At 43.5% G+C, this 22,550-nt stretch overlaps 1 protein-coding gene across 1 annotated transcript in view; it reads left to right on the forward strand.

Moving 5' to 3' along the window:
- nbas (NBAS subunit of NRZ tethering complex) overlaps window positions 1–22,550 on the forward strand; it is a 140,044-nt gene that overhangs the window by 48,028 nt on the left and 69,466 nt on the right. Inside the window, exons 32-41 of the mRNA XM_084030177.1 lie at window positions 2,153–2,265; window positions 4,209–4,322; window positions 7,548–7,661; window positions 10,900–11,057; window positions 11,672–11,755; window positions 13,737–13,901; window positions 14,463–14,576; window positions 15,743–15,866; window positions 20,289–20,365; window positions 21,001–21,138. Coding sequence (XP_083886303.1) covers window positions 2,153–2,265; window positions 4,209–4,322; window positions 7,548–7,661; window positions 10,900–11,057; window positions 11,672–11,755; window positions 13,737–13,901; window positions 14,463–14,576; window positions 15,743–15,866; window positions 20,289–20,365; window positions 21,001–21,138 — 1,201 coding nt within the window. The remainder of the gene's footprint in view (window positions 1–2,152; window positions 2,266–4,208; window positions 4,323–7,547; window positions 7,662–10,899; window positions 11,058–11,671; window positions 11,756–13,736; window positions 13,902–14,462; window positions 14,577–15,742; window positions 15,867–20,288; window positions 20,366–21,000; window positions 21,139–22,550) is intronic.

Consider the following 22,550-nt stretch of genomic DNA (forward strand, 5'->3'; position numbering starts at 1 on the left):
ATCAACATGCCCTCTTTCTGTCTCTCTCATTCACCCATCCACAGCCCTTTCCTCCATTCTCATTTGCCAGGACAAACCTCTTGTTTTATGGCAAGAACGCCAGCCGCGCTCAAAGAGTGGGAAGCGGCTGAGTGTTATGCCGAGTGTGTGTGTGTGTGTGTGTGTGTGTGTGTGTACTGCAGTTTGTTAACAACATCGATTCAACCCGGTTTTAAAGATGCATGATTGGGATTGTTTTGATTTCGGCGATGGGGATTCTTAGACGCCTCGTCTTTTATCTTCCTTCTTTCACGGTGCTGAAAGAGTTAAAGCAAACTGTCACTCGGTGTGTGTTTCTTCAATGAATACACACTCCAAGGACCCCTCTTCCTCCTCTGCATTTACGTCAGAGCTCCTCTCTAAGCTGTTGTTTTATGTGGGATTTATTTATTTGCAAATTAATCATTTTGTTTTCTCCCCTCCTCTCTCATCAATCTTCGCCATATTTTTGCTTCGCTGTATAATCGTGTGATGAAAAAAATGAGAGCGTGTACTCACAGGCACCACACACACAACAAGCACACACACACACGCACACACGCATTTGGTGTTCTGTTACATATGCTCCGTGATGTGCTACATAATCCTATTAAAGGTAATGAGTGTGGATTGTGTTAGAAGAGAAAACTCCCCCGTTGTAGATCTGTCAAATGAGTCTAGACTTTGTAAATAAATCCATTTGTGCAGTCTCACCATGTTTCTGATCACGATGTTGAAAACTTCACAAACTTCAGATTTAATAGGCATTTTTTTTGCTCCAACTTTGAAAGTGCATACCAAGTTTTTAATAGCTTTTCAATTTGTAATTATATAGTTTTAGTTTGGATTTTTCAATCCGGAAGGACCTTCACGATGTCCTTTCTTCAGTAGGGTTATGGTTGAAAACCTCAAACTGAAATGAAAGTTAAGTCCAGTAACAACATTGAATGAAAGTTCATTTCAGTTTAGGGTTAGTTTTTCTAAAGGAGATTAGTTCCAGTTTGTCACCAACATTTTTAATTACTTGTTTGAGTTTACTATAATAACTAAAGTCTGTACCTTAATAATTAAAACTCCTTCCCACTAAGTTTGCCAATGCAATCAAAACAGTTGCTGCTGCTTTACAACCATTTCTGCAAACTATCAGATTAAATGTAAGTTACTCCGTTTTAATTCCAAAAACTCATGTTTAAACCAAATTCCTACAAAAATAAATGATTTCTATTTTTTGATTGATGAGATGATTAGATTAGAATTATCATGATTAACTTATCACACTGGATGCGGAAGGGAAAAATGACAATTTGATGTTTTTTTGTGCCGTTATTTGCCAAACTATATATTTTTCGCATGTGAACTGTAATTTCCTATAGAAACTCTGTTGGTTGCCTGGCAACTACTCCGAGCCAAACAGTTCAGCACAAAGGCCACGTACGATAGGAAATTATCGCTTTTACTTTTTGATTTTTGTAGATTCTTTGTTTATTCCGATCCCTAATAAGAGATGAACACATATAAAGGTATAAATTAAAGTCCGGACAAAAAAACACGACATTCCAACTCCAATTCATTCCATTGTTGTTGTCCTGTACATTATACATCTGCATACTACTGTTCCTGGTCTTTGTTTAACTAGATCATCTCCTGTCCTCCCTGGTAGTGTTGGTCTCTAACATAATTGTGAGTGCAGACGTTTTGGTTGTTCACTATTAAAGGTGTCCCCAAGGAAACTCATTAGTTTGCCTTGCTCTGAGCCATGAGACTGACGGACAGCCTCGCAGCTTTATTCTCAGCTGTTCAGAGCTCAGACAGATCTCTTTTAGCTGCAGCCGACCAGACTGCTGAACAGTAATCAAGGTCAGATACAAGTAGTACGTGTTAAACAGAGGAGATATATTGCATTAATTATTGAGCTGTTTCCACCCTTTGGGTGAAGCTAAGCTAACGGGCTGCTGCATGCTATCAATATGTATTATCTCTCCGCCATGGAGTGGATAAACATATTCCCCAAACTGTCAATGTTTTTCCTGAATCTAAGTCTCTGTCTTGCATATGAGTCTCTTCAGGTCGTCTGATTGGTTACCTGTGGGACGGATTGATATAGTTGTTTTTAGCTGGTTGTTGTCTTCGCCAGGGCGTGTCTCCAGCTGATCACCGACTGTCCTCCGACCATCCAGGAGGAACTGGACCTGATCAGCGCCCTCGGCCAGCTGGAAGACTTCAACGCCAGCATCCTGCCACTGCAAGGTACTACACAATGTGTCGAGTCATTCAAGTGCTCTTAATTTAAACTCCGACATGTAGAAGATGTAAGGACCCCCCCCCCCCCCCCCCCCCCCACCTGCCTCACCTATCCAATCCATCCCCTGCTGTCACTTCCTCCATCCCTCCAAGTGTCACTTCGTCTTGCCGCCGTATCTAAATATATGGTTATTTATGGCTCGACTGTTGTGCAAACAACATCTGCCTGATGGCCTAATTAGGATTGAAGTGCTCCGGTCTACGCGTGTGTGCTCTCTCTCTCTCTTCTATCCTCGCACATGTCATTTTTTTTTAATATATATATATATTTCCACTCCATCTGTAAACATGACCGATCAGTATTCACCTCCACGCTCTACCTTTCGCTGTCTTTCTGGCTGCTCCACGCCGGTTTCCAGGCACGGCTCTCTGTTAAAGGAAGCTGTGGAGCCAGAATGGACCAGCTTGGCCACCTCATCGCCTCACCTCTGAACCGAGGTGTTGTTTGCCTCCGAGGCCCGTGCTCTCCCCCCTTTGCCCTCATCAAACTGAGCTGCCAGCATAAAACCACTGTGACAGAGAGAGAGAGCCATAAACTGCCATCTCGCTCACCCTCTCCCGCTTTCTCTCTTTTTCTGCATCAGGTATTCTGTCTCTTTTTTTTCTTCTTTCCACACTGCTCCCCTTACCCCCATCGCCCTTCTTTCTCCTCACTCCCTGCTGTCTACTTGCTTTATTTTTTTCCACCGCCCGCCGATCCTTACCTGGGGCGCTGAGTGAGGACGACGGTGTTTAGGAAGAAAGTATGAGCAGAAAGGGATGAAGGGATGACTGTGACAGAAATGTAGAAAGGGAGTAAAAAGAAAACACTCCAATTAGGGCAGTGATTGTGAGATGATGTGTCTTTTTCAATGTTAAATGTCCACGGCTCGCTATCGCCTGCGGTGCCCTCCTAAAATGTGTGCTCCCTCAAGGACACATGCATACATACTCTCCACACAAAACTCCACGTTATCTTCCACTTTTCTCTAATATTAAAGTCAAATCGCTGTACGTTTTTGCACATTTGCAGATATTAACACGCTCAAGTATGAAGTGATGGGATTTGAGCGTAGGTAATCCATCACAGGCTGTCTCCTGCAGGCCCCCCAACAGCGCTTGAGGCGAAGCTTCACATGCACCACCCTCCCCAGAATTCCCTCGGGGCCTCGCCCAAAGTGATGCCAAGCCATAAAGATCCTCGGCATGGTGCAGGGGAAAGCTCAGAGTCCCGCGGAGACACTAAACTTGCTATTTCTCAGCTTTTCAATAAATATGGAATTTTTTTTTTGCAGTTTTTTGTGTCTCGAGCTGAAATTATGAGGAAGTTGGAAAAAAAACCTCCCTAGAAATTCACTTCAGTAAATGCATTTTGTAAAATGTCAAATGAATCTCCGAGAATTACGTCCTGCACTACATAGTCAGAGAGTCATATTTCCACTGTGGAGTCTCCAGACTCAGACGCCACAGTTATAAAACTTACTGTTAGACTTTCACAGGAAACAAGAGACCGGGGTTGACAAGATTATAATCATGTAAAAATGATTTTGTATTTGACTGTTATTTGACATGATTCAACTTTGATATGCTTTTGTTATATATATATGTTTTTTTTTATTTCCTCTAGGGCTGCAGATGACAATTATTTGATATCTCATGTAATCTACAAATTCTGTTCTTGAGTAATTGGTCTATAAAATGTCAGCAAATAGTTCAATATTCATCATCTGGGTCGGGGTTTACTTGATACAACATTTAGTTACTGTGCAGACTTCATGACAGCAGCCGCATTCATCATTTACACGACCTCATTTGTATCGTCAGCTGCAACTCTTCCAGATTGAATCCAGTAATAAGCAATGGCGTGTCTCCCCCTCCTCCCCCTGTCTCCCCCCTTGTCTCCCTCCCAGTGCGCCTGCGATCAGACCGTCTGTCTCTCATAGAAGAGTGCATCGCCCAGTGCACCACGGCCTACAAGCAGTCCACCACTCTGCTGAATCTGGCCTCGCTCCTCAGAGTGGCAGGTACCCACACACACACACACACACACACACACACACACACACACACACACACACCACCGATCACATCCCTCGTCTCCTTTCTTTCTGTGTACGAGGGAAACGTTCCCTGAGCGAGACTCTTCCCCGGTGGCAGCTTCATGACAAAGCTCGTGAGATTAAGTGAGAAAGGACCGCCCACACACAACGCACGGAGACGTATCCCGCCATGCGTGGGCACTTTTAGCGAGCGCGCTGACAGCTTCCGCACAAAAGGGAAATTCATCTTCACGAAGCGGCGTTGGGAAAAAAAAATCCACACTAAAGCACGCACACGCATTAAAGGAGCAAGCAAATGTTATTCCTCAGACACACTTTGTGCGCTCTCTAAACCTTTCTTTTTCCACCTCTGCGCCTTATTTTCACGTAGTTACGGCACTCAGGGAAAGGTTGAGTTCAGGATGAATACTTGTTGTTTCTGAACGGCAGGCCATTCATAAATACTACCTCTTAAAAAAGTCCATGACATGTCTGTCCTCATTTCAGAGGCTGTCGATGTACGACAGAGAATACTGCATCATCTGCGTAAAAAAAAAAAGAGTTGTTTGTGTTTTGTACCAATCATCGAGGCATCTGCTGCCGAGCCTCTTTGAAGCTCTGCTTGTTGCCTCAGATACAACCACTTTTTCAAGCTGACAGATGCTGGCAGTGGACGTTCAGCTTGATATTCAATTTCAATAGATTTGTAAATGATTTTCTGTCAGCCTAAGAAAAAATCTCTTCGCTACATTGTATTCATCCAGGTAGAATGCACAAGGCCACTAAGATTTAACAATGAAATTAGACCAAAAGACAGGATTTAATGCGTAATTGTATAACTTGTACTTGAGGGGAGTCAGCTCTTTCAGAAACTTCCAGACTCGTAAACCAGGGAAGCCGCTGACAAGCCTAGTCTGGTTTATGTAAACAGATTTCAGTTATTTAAGCTCAGTATTCTGTCTTCCCCTCTATTTGACTCCTTCTTATGTCTGCTTTGGTCTTTCTTTTCATCCTCTCGCGTTCACTTCCTTTAGGAGTTACCATAAACACACGCTCTTGACCGGAAAAATGTTTATGTTTATCAGTCGGCTTGCAGTATTTCCAAATGGGATTTTCCTATATTTACTAGTTTTTTTTTTATGTTTTGGTGTGAGCTTTTATGTCTCTCATCTGGGATTATAAATGCAGTATCACTGCAAGCACACGCTGCAGCTAGCTGATGAGTCAACACATGGAACGTGAGTGTTGGCGGTATTTTTGTTGATTCAGATTCCAATTAAAGTTCATAAAGTTAAAAAAGCATATATATATATTAGGGGTGGGTAAAAACATCGATACAGCAATATATCGCAATACTTTGCCGTCCAATACAATATCGATTATATATCGATTTTTCAACTCCAAAGATCGATTTAGTTCATATAAATGCAGTACTTTATCCTTTTTCATTTTATTTTCAATATTTATTCCATTGAATTTCATGGGAGTTAATAAAATGGAGAGGCTGTTTTGAATGAAATAGTTTTGACTCAATTTGTCCTCTGATCAATATCATCTGATGTACATATACAGGTACTTGTGTTTTCATCTTTATTTATATCAAAATATCATGATATCGTGATACATATCGTGACCAACGTATCGCGAGACGTATCGTATCATGAGGTTCTTGCCAATACTCACCCCTAAAATATAGATATAGATATTTATTTATTTATTATTTGGACCCTAAACTGCATACCGCCACCCGTGAACACCACCACATGGAACTGACAGGCAAGAAAGTTTAAGATGTCATCCTGTTACTTTCTTCACCGCCAAAAATGACACGAACTTGGTTGTCACGCCGTCTTTCTCTCTTTCTATCTCCGTGTTTGTTTTCCTCCTGCGTCTGTTTGTCTCTCCATGTGCTCTCCTGTCCTCCATATCTCAACTCAAAGCTCCGTCTGTCTTCTCTCTCTGAGGCCTGTCACCAGCTAAAGGAAAGCTGCTAACCGGCCTTGTGGAATATCTGCTGTCTGTGCTGCTCACATTCAGTCTGCAGGCGGCTCTCGCTGTGTGGTTTTCGAAAAAGATGAGAAGAGGAATAAACACATTTTTAAATAAATAAATGCAGGGGGGAAGGCTTTTGAAGGGCGCATCGCTCCGGGGCTCTGTGGTGAATATTTAATGCAGGTACCACCAGCACACCGGTTAAAAACCCTAAGGCCTTGGTTCCCTCCCCGTCTACAGAAATGATCCGTAAATCATTCTCTCTTATAGAGCAGATCCATGGAAAAAATAAATAAACAAAAGTTGTTTTTGTCCAAGAGAAATCAATAGTGGTGATATTCTAGATGAGAATTAAATAGTGCTGACTCAGAAAAGGATCCTATGGTGATCCGGAGCTGCTGGAGCTCATTTTGTAGTCGGAGCTTATCGTATTGAGTGTTGTTTTTCTCACATTTCTCACCTTTTCATCCCGACCTTTGATTGGCCGGTGAACGACAGGTAGCGGCTTCGATTGGATTGCAAATATATCTGATTTAGATCGGCTTGAAATAAATGCCAGAGAATGTCTTTGTAAGAGCATTCGGTCTAAAAGGACACACACACACACACACACACACACACACACACACACACACACACACACACCTCCTTTATATTGAGGTCTTGACAGCTTTGAGGACACCCTTTCACCCGTCACCCTGAAAATATTTGAACACTTCTTCCCCATTTGCAGTAAACACCACATTTCTATCTGTCACTCACTCTGCAGACAAGCCCAGACACACACACACACACACACACACACACACACACACACACACACACACACACACGCACACACACACACACACACACACACACACACACACACACACACACAATCCAGCACCATCACATTTCTTCATCTCCCCCACCGCTGTCTTTGATCTGCAGTGTGCAGCCTTGTTCAGAAGTGCTTCTTCTCCCTATGCCTCCTTTTCATTGTCCTGTCCTCCCTTTTGTTTGCTGAACTCAGACTGAGATCAAAGATTGTCCTGAGCCGCCACTCGAATGTTAACGCCACAACCAATCCCACCAACACCGAGATATCAAACCGAGACTTATTTCTGTTTGGTATGTTTTTAAAAAGACGTGGGGATAACCTCCTTTATGGCAACATATTGATATGCAGGATTATGAGATTTGCTGTTGCGTTTGTGTCCGTCTGTCTTCATCCAGGTGATGACAAGGACACGCGGAAAGGCCAAGTGCTGACCCTGCTGGCGGAGCAAGCGCTGAATCGTATGGACTTCAAGGCCTCCTACATCCACTGTCAGGACCTCATGGCCGCCGGTACGTAGTTGACTTTGAGAAGCGACGGTGGAGAAGCCTGTAGAACAATCCAAACGGGATCCTCCCTCCCGTCTGTCTGCCTTTCCCGTCATTTGCTTTAAACAAAAGTGCAAAGATTCCACAAAACTTTCCTCGTCTGCCAGATTTGACGGCGGAGCTCCAGCAGAGGCAATGTCACGCAAGTGACTTTTCTTCTTCATGTTCTGCCTTTTGTCATCTCTCGGTTAGCTCTCCTTGTGAACAAGAAGCAGCAACGGTTTCAGGACCTTGGCTCATAGAGGAGACCGTATTAGCAAAGGGTTCTTTTTGACAAAGATCACTGCAGAGTCATGCTGAAGTCCCTGACTGACAGTCAGACTATCATCCACTCACATACTGGCCAAGGAATCAGATGTAACCCTGGGATTTAATAATCACGATATTATATTTTACTTGGAAGTAAAAAAAAATTCCCAGTTAATATTTGATGAGCTGAAGTTACAAAACCTGAATATCATACCAGATATAAATACACAAAGAAAGGAATTACTACATTTTGTACTTTTACAGAAAGACTTAAGAGGTTTTCAAGTTTTGAAGAACATATTTAATCAAGACTTGTTGAGATATGTTTAATAACAGAGAGAATATTACAACATGAGAGTAAAAAGAGAAGAGAAAGCTCTAGTGGTAGGAGTGATGGTTCATGCATATCGTCAAAAAACATCAAGGATGAGTTCGACACTTCATAGTTTAATGGACTTCGTTTCATGAAAACTTAAAAAGGATCATCATTTCAGAAGAAGAATGGCGTTGTTTGTGTGTAGCGCTGCAGACATCCACAAATTTAAACAAATGGAGGGAATTTAATTGGAAAAATGCAATATATTTCTTTAATATGCTAGAATATAAAAAAACCCAAACAACTATTAAGCCAACAAACACGCCGGAGGTAATGGGGTCATACTGATGCAAATCGTGCACATATCAGAGTCGCCCAAAAATATTCCGCTCAATTCAGTAGAGAACGAGGTTTATATCTGCGCACAATAACTAAAGTGGTGTGGATGGAAGATAATTATTAGGTCAAGGCCGTTACAAGAAGCTTTTAATGGACCCACACAGACGGGTCTACTTGGAAAAAAGAAAATCTGAGGCTCTCTAAAAACGGAAAATGAGTACTTTTACTCACAACCAGCAAAACCTACAGAACGACAAATCTCAACAGTAAAAGTAGATAGTGCAATACACTTCACTGGGTTTCTTCAGTTGTAATTAACGTGAACATCTCAAGCAGATGATTGCATGTGGTGTCTCCTCACATATATCGCTTGTTCCATGCTTGAACACTTTGATGTTTCTTTAAGTTGGTTGTTCTTCTTACTGTTTCAAAAGCTTGAGAATGACTCGCTCTGGGCTTCTCACATTCTTCCGAAAATTCAATTCATTTCAATTTTATTTATAGTGTCATATCGCAACAGAAGTCATCTCAGGACACTTAACACATTGGGCAGGACTAGAATACGCTCAAGATTTCCAGAGTCAATACAATTTCAAAGCCGTTTCAAGCTTTACGGCGACAATGGCCAGAAAAAAACTGCCTTAATAGGCTTTTAGGCAGAAATCTGGTGCAGCCCAGACCCTTGGGTTCCAACTGCATTTGGTGTTGGTAGTAGTATAGTAGTCGTAGCATTAACAGTAGTGGTGGTATTAACTGAAGCAATAGTATCAACAGTAGTAGTCCATGGCAGCAGGCACAGCCACGCCGAGATGGATCCATCCCAACCATGTCGCTGTAGACCAGAGAGCAGGAGTAGATGAGCAGTCACACAGCGGGCAGGTGGAGCTACAATATGGGGTTTCCAGCGTCGGTCAGGACCTCAGCGGACTCTGCTGGACCAGAAAGCATAGCCAGACTCCCGGGAGTAGTCAAGTTACTAACAGTAGAGATGCCGATTTTAGTCAATTACGTTAATCAATAGTCAGCCTTAAAAATACTGGCGGTAAGAGTCAAACAAGACCACAGTAGTGCAGTCCGGATCAGGTTCCACCACGGTCCAGGGAGACCTGCGAGGCCAGAAAACACAGGGACTCCGGGGGAACATACACAGAGAGGGAGAGAGCGAGAAAAAATCCGGGGTTAAGTGACTTCGTGTCTGTTGATGCACAAGACTAATAATTAGGACAATATCCCAATAACAATCCAATCCAGGCTGGAGTTTCCCCCGAGGGGGATTCAAAGTGGTCACTGGGATAATGATATTTTTTTCTGTCTGACACCGTTTCCTGTTCCGCCACATAAGAATGGAAGCAGAATAGGATTTCACTGAGACCTCCCACGCTGCTGATTCGACGGGAGTCGGTACGCGGATGAGAGGAAAAAGGTGTCTGGTAGAAGGAGAAAGGTGTAATCAGATAAGAGCCGGTGTTCTCCGTCTGCTAACGCAGTGGGAATAATTGAATCTGTTTGTAGGAATAAAGTCGGGGCGCGTTGCTTTTTGACTGTGATGAAGGTGGAACACAGTTTTCTTGGAGGGAAAGTGCGTTTCAGACTTCAGTGTATATTCATTCCCCGAGGGCTTGGAAGGTTGCGCTTTATTGTGTCATCACTATCTCAACCTTATATCGTCTACATTCTGCTAAATTTCCTACAGAATGTGTGTTTTCCCTCCACCTTGTGTGTGTTTATGCCTTGGCCTTCTGTCTGATCGCATTCAGTGTCGTTTAGCAGTGATGGAAGTACGCCGAGAGGAAAAAGCCACTTCTTTTGTGTCATACGTTGCAGCCAATTTGTGTGTTTATATAGAGTGCTACAGGAATTAGTCCTGAAACCAACGCTGTTGACTCCCACTCATGAGATTGTGTGTGTGCAGCTTGTTTATAGCCCAACGTTAGCTTTTCACTTCTGCCTGATTAACAATTACGAAAATAATAAAAGTGCTGTTCATTTGTGGAAGATTATTTTGCTGAACAAAACGTGTAAACATCACAATTTGTCCTCGCCACAGATTTCTACAAAAATCCAAAATCCGGTCGGAAAAAAAATCCCATTGATTTTTTTTGTTGAGGGAACCATTAAGATGCTAAAAATATGAAGTCACCCCTACAGCACTTGTCCTCTCCTTTTGCGGCATAATATTTTTTTAATAGATTCTTTTATTGTGCTGTTATATGATGCACTCATTCACTTTAATAAAACCATCATCCTGTTTTTTCCCCTGTGACGTGCCTTGTTTGCCTTCATGCGTCCGTCCTCCAGGTTACAGTCCAGCGTGGGATGTGTGCAGTCTGCTGGGTCAGTGCGAGGGCTACGGAGACCTTGAGGCCCGGCAGGAGCTCTTAGCCTTCTCTCTCACCCACTGCCCCCCCGACAGCATCCACGGCCTGCTGGCTGCCTCCAGCGACCTCCAAACTCAGGTCAATCTTTACCTTTGATTACGGTTTCACCACTGTGGCTTTCCTTTTATATACAACATATTAGGGACACTGTCGGGGAAAAAAACTTTATAAACTTGCAAATTTGCAACTTATTTTCTCAGTTTTTTGTTTTTTTTCTTCCTACAATGGCCCTAATACGCCTTCATACCAGTATGCATACTTCAAATACATATAATTATTTTCTTGTCACCACAAGAGCCGCTACCAGTATTTTGTACCAGTGTCAACAAAGAAATATGCAAAATAATAATCTGAATGAACAATCAAAGTAATTTGAGGAACCCAGTCACCGGTGGAACCAGCATTTCAAACACTAATTGCTGATTTATTAAAATTCCGGAGCTCTTGCACAACAAACAATCAATCAAAACAAACCCAGTCATATGCGTCCTTTCTGAACAATACATGGGTACATTTCAAATCATTTCAAATACGGTTATTTGTTCTGTTAGAGAACACCGTAAAAAAAAAAAAACATCCTCCCCCCCTTTTTTATTTTTATTATAGCCACATTTCACTTTATCCCATGAGATCTCTGTGCTAAAATAACAGGTTGTCATGTTTCCTCTTCCTCCCTATTGCTTCGTGTCTAGGTTTTGTACCAAGCAGTCAACTACCAGATGGAACCTGTTAATACTGAGATTGGACGCGAGGCCGACGAGCCCGACTCCATAAAGGTTTGTGTGCGTTTCTTCTCCTGTATGTTAATGTGTTTGAGTGTCTCTTCTGCTGTGTGGGTGTGTCTCAACGCTTCTCCTCAGTGTGTGTGTGTGTTTTCTATTGCTTCATATTTGATGAGGTGTAAATCTAGTGTTAAGGTTGCTCAGCTCGCTTGGTTTATTTATGCCTCCCCATCTCCTCCCCTTCAGCACCACCAGCTTTATGATGCCTTGAGTGGGTGTTAATGTTTCATGACTTGCATCGCATCCCCTTTGTGTGTGGATGGGCGCTCATTTGAAACTGTCTGTTGTCATTTTTTTTTGCGGTATCGATGTCCCCACTCCTCACTCGTGTATATTTAAACCCTAGATTTGTGCGTGTCCATCCTAGAGGTGCTTTTTATCTGCTTTATTTTTTTTAAACATTGTGTGTGTGTGTGTGTGTGTGTGTGTGTGTGTGTGTGTGTGTGTGTGTGTGTGTGTGTGTGTGTGTGTGTGTGTGTGTGTGTGTGTGTGTGTGTTTGAATTCCTTTCATTTTCCTGACCCTCAATTCCCTGCCAAATAAAGTATTGATGAAAGGCACTAAACGATTTGGCCTCAGCCCACTGGCCCTCTAAATTTGGTTTTAAAATCCTATTCAATCGTGCAGTAACCAACATACCGTGAAAACAGGTGGCATGCTTTCAACACCAGCCAAAGAATGCAATTCGCAGTACAATGCACTATTCATTCTTTTTAAATGATGAACGTGTAGTTAGATAGGAGGCAAGCCACCACTCTCAGCTGTCTGTCTGTCATATATGAGGCCACAGCAGCCAGTTAGCTAATAAAATCCACCTCAAAGCACCTCTAAACCTCATTTAATAAAATGTTTTTTTTTTTAAATCCATATAAAACAATAAATCACCATTTAATAGGGGTCCAAGACAGTTTCTGGGCATCTGGTAACCGGCCGAGATTCCAGGAAATTTGAATAGCCGCATAAGCTCCATGAGTTAATAAACTTTTCCGTTTTTTCAAAGTGCTTGTAGGCAGGTTTTGTTACTTTAAGACCGAGCCAGGTTCCTGTTTTCCTCCCTGCTTCCAGTCTGCATGCTAAGCTAAGCTAACTGGCTGCAGAAACATATGAGCGCTATCTATTTAAACTAACTGTACGCCAGAGGGCAAATAAGTTTGAACGTAAACTTTATTTATATAGCACTTTTCAAAAAACAGCCGTTCCAAAATGCTTCACGATTAATAATAAAAATGGATGATATTACAAAGCATGAAAACACATATACAGTTCATAAACCAGAAACTGATACGCAACAATAAAAGCAGATTTAGAAGACGAATAAAACCAAAAGGAATCATAAGCAACAACTGTATATAAACCCCCAGCTTATATACATTTTATTTTAAGTAAGCATGTTTTAGCAAAATGTAGAACTTTTACTTTAAGAAACAATGAATTAATCACAAATCGACAGCTCAATCAGATTGAATTGTCTAATCTTTGCCACTAGAGTCTAAAAGTTGTTTGTGTTATGAATCTGCCCCCATGCTAATGTAGCGCTACACAACCTCTCTGTGTAACTTTTGGCACACTTAGTTATCTGTACAAGTCTGCAGATGTGGGAGGGCTCTGTGCTGCCTCCACGGTGCATATTTGAATTCCCTTCCGCAGCACGCAAACAAACCGACAAAGTGCCCTGCGCTTATTGAAGTGCTCCTCTCAAGTACCTCATAAAAAACCCGAGCACATGTCTAATACCACGCTGATGCTCCAGAGTCCTCAGCTCCATTTCCGTCCTTTGGTCTGATATAACAACACAGACGTCGCAATCAGAGAACTCCTCTGATGCTGCTTTTTTTTTTCTATAGCAAGAGAATGATCTGCTGATACGGGATGATTTCAAGCAGCAGAGACACGCTAGAATAACGTGGCTGTCATGTTTTATTTTTTTTTGTCCATCATGTCACCTGCTCGCCCCCCCCCCCCCCCCCCCCCCCCAGGCCTCTGCTCCCTCTGTGGGGACGGCAGGCGACCTGCTGCACAGGACGACGGCTAAGACCATGGAAGTGCTGACCACCACGGGACTGACCACCAAGGCCGTGCTGACCGCAGTCAGCGATCACCGCTGGTGGAAAGACTCGCTCAACCTCCTCCGGCCGCTGCATGTAAGAAGACTATTAGTTTTTAATTGACGCGATCCGAGGCGATGCTGAGGACGGTTTCCTCTGTCGGAGGGGGGGGGCAGTAAAGCGCCTAATGAGTCAACTATAAAACTAATAAACTAATAATAAACGTGTGGGTTTAAATGGGTTTTTTTTTATGCGCTGTGTTGACTTGCGAATGCATAAACAGTAGATGTGCTCGTTTGTTGATGTTTGCTTCCTGAGCTGCACAGCATGCGTGTGTGAAGATGCACAGTTGCATGTCTGCCCCCCCCCCAAACATCTCCCACCCTCCCGTTCACACACTTCAACCCCCAAAAAAACAACCAATCAAGAGCTCATCTCTTGCATAATTAATTGGCCCGCCTGTTGAATATTTCAATATCTGAGTGTTGCCGGCGGCTGGAGATTGATGGGTCTCAGCAGCTATTTGGGAGGGCGGCTCATGGTCGTGAGTTTTTTAAGGAGAAGACAGAGAGAGAGGATGTGAGCTGCGGGACGGAGAGAAATGACAGTGCTGTGGGCATGTTGTGAAAGTTTAATGATGTTTTGATGGCTCCTTAGGGTCACGGCGGCGGAGCCACCAGTCAGGAAGGGGCGTGTGAGAACTCCAACCTGCAGCGTCAAGGCTGTAGCCCCTTTTATCAGGAGCTCATTGATGATCCATGTGTAGACCCGGTAAGTGGCTGAGCAACAGCGTGGCTCTCGGCTCATTATTTTATATTTTTTTCTCCTTTTTGCATCCCCGTTGTCCTTATTTCTCCTTTATTGTTATTTTTTTTTGTTTTACCTCAGGCCACCTTCTTTAATTACTAGAAAACAATGCTTAACTTAAAACATTTAATCAGATTTGTTTTCCCTCCGACCACTTTAAAAGCAATCATGAGACAAAATGAATATTGATTAAGAATAAGTCCTTTTAATGCCAAATGCAATGTGGTCCCCGTGCTAATAATGGTTAATAAAAGAAGGATAGACCAAAAGAGTGATGGCGCGATGACGGCAAACAAAATTGGAAATGTAGTAAAGAAGAAAGCTAACACTAACAGATGAAGTATTGTGTGTATTAGGAGGAGGGGGAGAGATGTATATCATAAAAGTCCAAAAGAGAAGGATGTCGACGGATGGAGTTATGGAAGTAGAAGAGAAGAAAAGTAAGAAAAGGAGTAGTTTGACCTTTATGCCTAGAGAATGGTCGCCCAGGGCTATGACTGGGCTTTTTACTCGGAGACACAAATCATGCGGATAGCTAAAAGAGTGGACGCGAGGGGAAACAGAGAAGACCAATACATCTCCCCTCATGGCATTTTAATAGGCCTCTCCAAATCCCTTCCTCCGCTCCATCTCCCGCGCCCATCCATCTTCCATCATCCATCTACCAATAATGGCTCCCCACGTCCATCTGTCCATGAATCGGCTGATCAATGGGATTGGTTTTTACCTCACCAGTTACAATGAAGGGACTGGGGAGGGTCGAGGGGGCTGATTGAGAGAGAAGGGGAGACAAATGCAACGAGACAGAAAGATGGATAGGGCGAGAACATGGCGGAAGATAGACATTGTGTGAAGGGACGGCTGCGAGGGCGCAAACTTCACTGTTAACCTCTCACAAGGAGGAACTCCTGCAAGCATCCAGATAATTATTTTTTCCGAAGGCTTTATTTAAAAGTTTATTTTGTTAACTCCATCTCTCATCTGTCTGATTCCCGGGAGTTGAGACGCTCCGTCACCTTAATCACATCGCTGTGTCATTCCCTGATCGGCTCTCTCCGGTGTTGGGTTTCCCTTCTGTACACCGACGAGGCATTTATTCATCGCCCTCTCTTCTCCGATCTCCCTCTTAGAGCCAAGATGCGTATTCGTCCTACAACGAAGTGCCGCAGGAGAACTTTGCCGAAGTTTTGCTGAGGACCGGCAAACTGGCCGAGGCCAAAACCGAAGGAAAAACCCTGTTTCCTGCTACGGAGGGTAAGCATGCAGAAACACGTAGTTACACACAGCTAGAGAAAAGTACAGAGGGGCCTTTTTTTTTCCCTTGAAGGGAAATGATACCATCTGTATTTTAATCCCAGATTGGAAGCCGCAGACTTCGTTTTGGAACCCGGGATGAGTTTCTGCCAGATCGGTTGTCATTTGACGCTCAGTTTGAGCCGTTCCACGCGGCTGCTCGCGGGGGAAAAAAAATCTGTTCTAGATCGTGGTGAGATTTTCAAATAATATCGGAGGCGGTGGTTTTACATGTTGTTGCCGGCGAGACTGCGGCGTGATAAAGATAGGCCGAGCATATTGTTTGCATCTTCCAGCCATCTGCGGCGCCATATTTTTGCCGCTTCCCCTTCTTTTTCATCTTGATGGAGGAATCGGACACTGAAATACTGCTGTATACTCGTCTGTATGGACCGCATACTAAGTTAACAATTAAGTTTGTCTTATTGCTTATTGCGTTCCGAGTTACCGTTGAAATAAATGTGTAAAAATCACATTGATATGATTGCGTATTTTACATATTTTAAATATGTTTTCTACAATACACTTTCCCTCTGATATATACCTGAACCCCGCTCGCCATAATTCTTAACTACTTTGTTCAACGGTTAATTATTTAGGGTTCATTTAGGACCGTTAGCCTGACCAGACGCAATGCACTCTGGGACGGTTGTCCGGGGGCATCCATTCAGTACACATCGTAGTAAAGTATACGACACAATGTCGGGGCTGCCTCTCTCTCTGATGTTGCCATCTTGTTTAAATTAACTTTATTGACATTGTTAAGTCTTGTAGGGAGTACGGATCCTAAATATCTATTAGTTTTACAAGCTTTTCTTAATGTTGTCGGATTATTTGTGATCCCTTGCAACAAGGGTTTGGCTCTATCTAGTGTGCTTTTCTTGAATTATTTCTTTTAAATTCTCCGGGAAAAACCTTTAGAAAGTCTTAAAGATGAATTGTGTCGGTGTCGTGGAACTTAAACCGTCTTGCCGAAAGTGCGTTTATGGTTCTCTTCCCTCCCTTTCGCCGTTCCCTCTCTTTTCCCCTCATCGGTCTAGGCGGGGAGCCCAAACAGAAAATAGCCACGCGCTGATTAATTAATGTACACCCACGCATCCCGCGGCAACAGTAAATAATGACACTTCACCGCGGCGATATCGGAGAGATAGCATCAAGTCAAAACATCAAGGCCAATACCGTGTGATGGATCACAGCTGCTTGCCAAAATCAATGCCACTACAAAAATAAAGAGCAGAAGTGGACGTGTGTGTCCGTGCGTGCGCGGTTGAATACTAATATGGACGCTGAGGAATGCGAGACACATGCTGGGACCACGGACACACACATGTCTCTCACACACACACACACACACACATCACTCTCTCACAAACACATTCCACTGAATCCAAGCTGCTTTTGTCTTTTCAAATGAATATCTCTCTCCTTAAAAGTCACCTTGCCTTCTCGGTGGAGCGCGACGCGTCGGGAAAAGAGAAAAGGCAGGCCGCGGAGCGCGTCACGTCCGATAACAACCTTCGATTGATGACTCGCGTATCGGGCCCCCGCCACGCCGCCTGTCCTCAAAAACCGACTGGGAGATGGCCTTTAAGAATATAAATGTATTGATTTTTCACCTGGCCCAGATAAGGTGGAGGTAATTAACGATGGCACGAGGAGAAAGTGACTCGATAGGATTGAGCCGAGTTGGGTGCAGAAACGGACACTTGAGTGTGTGAGGGGAAAACGGAGGGAGACGCACACACACACACACACACCACACACACACACACACACACACACACACACACTTCCACACACTTCCACACATGCATGCACCGTTGGCCGCATGTTGACCAGGCCATAATCAGTTGTTTTTCACACTGCATGCACAGGTGAAATAGTTATAAGTCACTGTCTTACCATCCTGCTAACAATGTGCCAGATTTAGCTGACACAGGAGCAGGAGTGTGTGTGTGTGTGTGTGTAGGCATACACACACACACACACACACACACACACACACACACACACACACACACACACACACACACACTCTCTCCTCTTTATCACCTCTCTGTTTTCCTCTCTCTCCCTCACAAGCAGAAATACTGCATGCTTTAAAGTCAGGGTTATCTCCTCTGTGTGTGTGTGTGTGTGTGTGTGTATGTTTACCCCTCTGGTAATTCCTGTCCCGATGGTATCAGTGGCTTTAGAGAGGCGTGTAATCAGCTCATTCTGAGGTGTAGCTCATTGAAACCCGGAGAGGAAAAAGGAGAAGAGCAGGAGGAGGCTAGGCACTCTGCTTAAGAGAGCTGTTACGGCTCTTAAAAGCAGGCGCATCCCTCCATCCCTCCGCTCACCGGCCCATGTGTGTCGAGTACCGGCCCGTGTGTGTCGGGTACCGGCCTGTGTATCGTGTGTGTCGGGGACAGCCCGTCTGTGTGTCGTGGACCACCCCGTGTGTGTGTTGGGAACGGACCTGTGTGTGTGTGTTGGGTACCGACCTGTGTGTGTGTGTTGAGTACCGACCTGCACACACATGAATATTTACGTGCATGTAGTTTGAGAGTATACGGCTCTTCCCTTTAGTCCCCCCCCTCCCCCCCTGTTCTCCCATGTGTCCGTGCTCCACTTTTCCCCACTCTGTCGTTTCCATTTTGTCTCAGGCTCTTATCACCAACGCAGGCTTTTGTTCTCCTTGGGTCTGAGACTACAAAGTGATTCTGTCTGCCGCCGCTTCTCTCTGCTCTAACCCCCCGTTTCCTCATCATGAGTCAGTGAGTGATTAAATAAGAGAGCCTGTGTGTTTACAGGGTTTGGTGTTCATCTACATTGAATCATAATGGTGTGTGTGTGTGCATGTTTTTTCCGGTTGTAACCTTGAGGCCAGCAGTCCATCCCTGTGCCTGGAGCTCCATCTAGACTCCAAATCCCATCGGCCTCAGGGACACCGGAAACTTTGTCCCAGTTCCATATTAGATAGCAACTCTAAGCAGTTTCTCAGTATGCTTTAAACCCCATTCATACGGGTGCGGTATACATTTTGGACCTGCAGAAATGTGTCATAATTGCGGAGGTCGTCTGTAATTTGTCAAGTAAATATTAAAACGCTAATAACCATATTTCAGCAGGTGATATAATTATTATTTATCCTTTTTGCTGTTGTTTTTTCCGCCTCTGTCCTGGTGGAGATTTGTCGTCGCTGTATTTACTGTCATAAATGAAAGGTTTGACGGCATTTGCATGCAAATTCACCCCTCAATAGGAGTTTTAAATAAACATAAATTATAACCCCTAAATCAAATAATATATACAATATTAAATAAATCCCCTAAAGTATAATATTTTGAATACAAGTGGGTGTTACACGTTATTCAATAGTGTGAATTAGACGGAAAAACATGGGAACGTTTCCCGAAGCCTGTGTGTTCAAATCAGTCAATATGCATTCTGAACATGCTTGATTGTTCAACTTTCGAGTGTGTTGATGCCTACTTTTGTCCCACAATGCAATGCTGAAAGTAAATGGAAGAGCAATTCACAGCTGCGGAACATAACAAGTCATCACAGCTGAGCGTGGTGCAGCTTGAGGAAAACGTTTGAGTGATTGCAACAAACTGTTCTTCTTCTCCATAACTGGGAGTAGCATTTCAAAGTCTGAATTTATTTATTTTTTATTTATATTTTTCTGTGCAAAAAGTTAACATCCATTGATCGAAGTCCTGACCTTTGGTCCCAAACTGCTCGTTCACAGTCGATGCGACCTGCTCGGCCAAACGGACGAGTCCAGACCAGATAATTTGGGCTTCTTCTAATCAAACTCCTCCGTCTGTCCTCGCAGTCGATATGCATCGGCTAATTCGGCATTCAGAGGATTCAACTTTAAAGTGCACTTAGACGAAGTTTGGGCTCATCTGGAGAGCACTTATTAGAAGTGAGCGTGTACTTAGTCTTTGAATAATGAATACTCGCTGTGCAGGACACCGCACACGCACACCTACGCACCTGCGTACACAACCGACCGGCGTTTTGTACACGGCGCGTGCAAACACACGGGCGTCCCCTGCAACAGCCCGGCGAGTAGATGGATAGAATCCCAGAAACTCTTGGGGGATATTTAATGATGCTTCTTGACTTTGTTTCCCCCTATTTTTCTACTCCTCTTTCTCTATTTTTACCTTCCCTCCCTTTTGTCTGGCCCACAGAGAGGTGTGTTCTGACAGCCATTGTCATCCGTATTCAACAAACGTGGGGATGAAACGCGTCCAAGAGGGGAGGGTTGGTTGTTAATCCTCAATGCTTTAGTTAAAGTCTTTTCTTCCCTCTCTCTCTCTCTTTCTCTCTCTCTCTCTCTCTCCCTCTCCCCCTCCCTCTGTCCTCCATCCCTCCATCCTTTTCTAGTTTTGCTGCAGCTGGCCAACGATGCGTTTCCCAGGGACATGATGCTGGCTCTGTCCTACTTACTGGCCCTGCCTCAGGTAGTTGGACACACACACACACACACACACACACACACACACACACACACACACACACACACACACACACACACACACACACGAGAGGAGCTTTATTTTAGACACGCATCCAAACAGTGAGTGAAAATCTAAGAGACTGAGGGAGTCCATATCCCTCCACTTTGAAAGGAATGATTGTGTTAGTTTGCATCATCAGTGTGTCACATTTAAAAAATCACATTTATACATCCATGTCATAGATAACATACTATAGTTTCACGTCTCTCTCAAGTCCATCAACATTCACACGTACTATTAACGTCGACATGGCAATGTGTGTTTTGATAGGTGAGAAAATGAAATATAAGACTGAACAACCTGTTGGTTTTGTTGAGGTTATTATTTTTCTGCTGAGCGATCGCACTTTTGAGGTACAAAGGAGGCTCAAAAATGCACAACAATTGGCGCACACTTCATAACTGCTTTTTAAACCCTCCGCTAATGTGACGCTTAATTGCACAATTCTTTCTCGGCTTTAATATGATTTTGACATTAACTGAACCGAAGATTTGTTTTATCTCCGTGAATTAAGTACCGGATTCCTTCTCCCACCACCACCAGCGTCTTAATCGTATCCATCCTTTCCATCGTTGCAGGTGCTGGACGCCAACATGTGTTTTGAGAAACAGTGCCACTCTGCACTGTCGCTCCAGCTGGCTGCCTACTACTACTCCCTGCAGATCTACTCGCTCCTCATCCCCTGCATCAAGGACAAGAAGCACACCCTCTACCAGGTTAGCATGGAATACCAATGACGTGTGTGGGTGCCATCTTCTCCACTGTGAAACTGACACAAACGATGCTTGATAGAGATTTCTGTGCATTGCCTGCTTTACACAAAATCACAGATAGCTTAAGCATGACTAAGCGATGAAATTGGAAGATTTAAAACAGGCAGCAGCCATTTATCACACGGAGATTTATCTTTTTTTATTTTCGAGCAGATGGCTTTTGAGGAAGTTTTCTTGAATCGTGGAGGCTCGGTGCAGAATTGAGCTCTTTAGTCAGAGCGGTTCACAGTCGGGGAGCACCGCAGCAAAACGCTGTGTCACCCTCGGTTCAGGTCTGTTAGCATCGGGATGCTGGAGGAACTAGCGGAGCAAAAGCACGCAGGTGGGTGCGTGTCACTTTTTGATAAGATCAGTGTTGGAGTTTTAAAGTCAAAGTCACAGCGACCAGGAATGATTTATCTTTTTATTATCACCGCCGGGCTTAAACCTGGAGGAGATTATGATTGGTCATAAGTTTGTGTGCGTGTGCGTGCATTCGTCTGTCTGTCCACGGCTAGTCTGGACCAGCCTAATATTCTTTGTGCTTATTTATGACCATATTCTCATCTCGTGGTTGAGAAAAGACATTCATTTTTGCTTTCAAGTAACATTAAGGTTGTCAAAGTCATCTGATTCCACATTTTCTGACAATATACTCACTTACATACACATTTTGACACACTTGGTTGTCTTGGACAAGCTGGGATCACCAGTAGAATTTATAATGAAGGTCTATTGATTTGAAAAGTGACTTTTTAATGAAGGTTTTTTTTTATACAGGTTCAGTGTTTTTTTGCTTAAACACCGTTTGGCTTCATGAATGCAGATCATTGTTTGTGGCAAAGTGGGAAAAACAAAAGACATCATAATGGAACAAACCGGGAAAAAAAACCCCTATAATTATCCTTTTCTTTATCAGCGTAGTAATCCACTTACTCATGCTTTAATCCAACCCCTTTGAATACGTATCCATCCTTCTGTTTGTGTTTGCTTGTTTGTGGTAATATATGTAGACATTAATTTTTATTTCCCCAGATGTCTTAATTAAAGCAGACATACATTTTTGCATAATTCACTGGCTTTGGATTATAGGAAATGTGAGTGTAAAATGCAAATTAGATGGATTTGTCACATAAGGTGGCATCCTGACGGGACATTTTGTTTTCAAAAAGATTTGCCCCACACATAGGTCACGTTGCTGTATGTTCCTTTTCTTCTCACGACGTGAGAAATAGATTAGAACAAGTGGGAGGAAGAGGAGAGTGGCTGCAGGAGTGCCGGGGGGGATGGGGGGGTGGGGGAGGAAGTGGAGAGTTAAAGAAGAAATGATTCTGACCTTTTCCTTGAGTGGACTGTGGCTCTCGTGGGTTTTAGCC

This window comes from Eutrigla gurnardus, assembly GCF_963514095.1.
Source record: "Eutrigla gurnardus genome assembly, chromosome: 16".
Classification (NCBI taxonomy): Eukaryota; Metazoa; Chordata; class Actinopteri; order Perciformes; family Triglidae; genus Eutrigla; species Eutrigla gurnardus.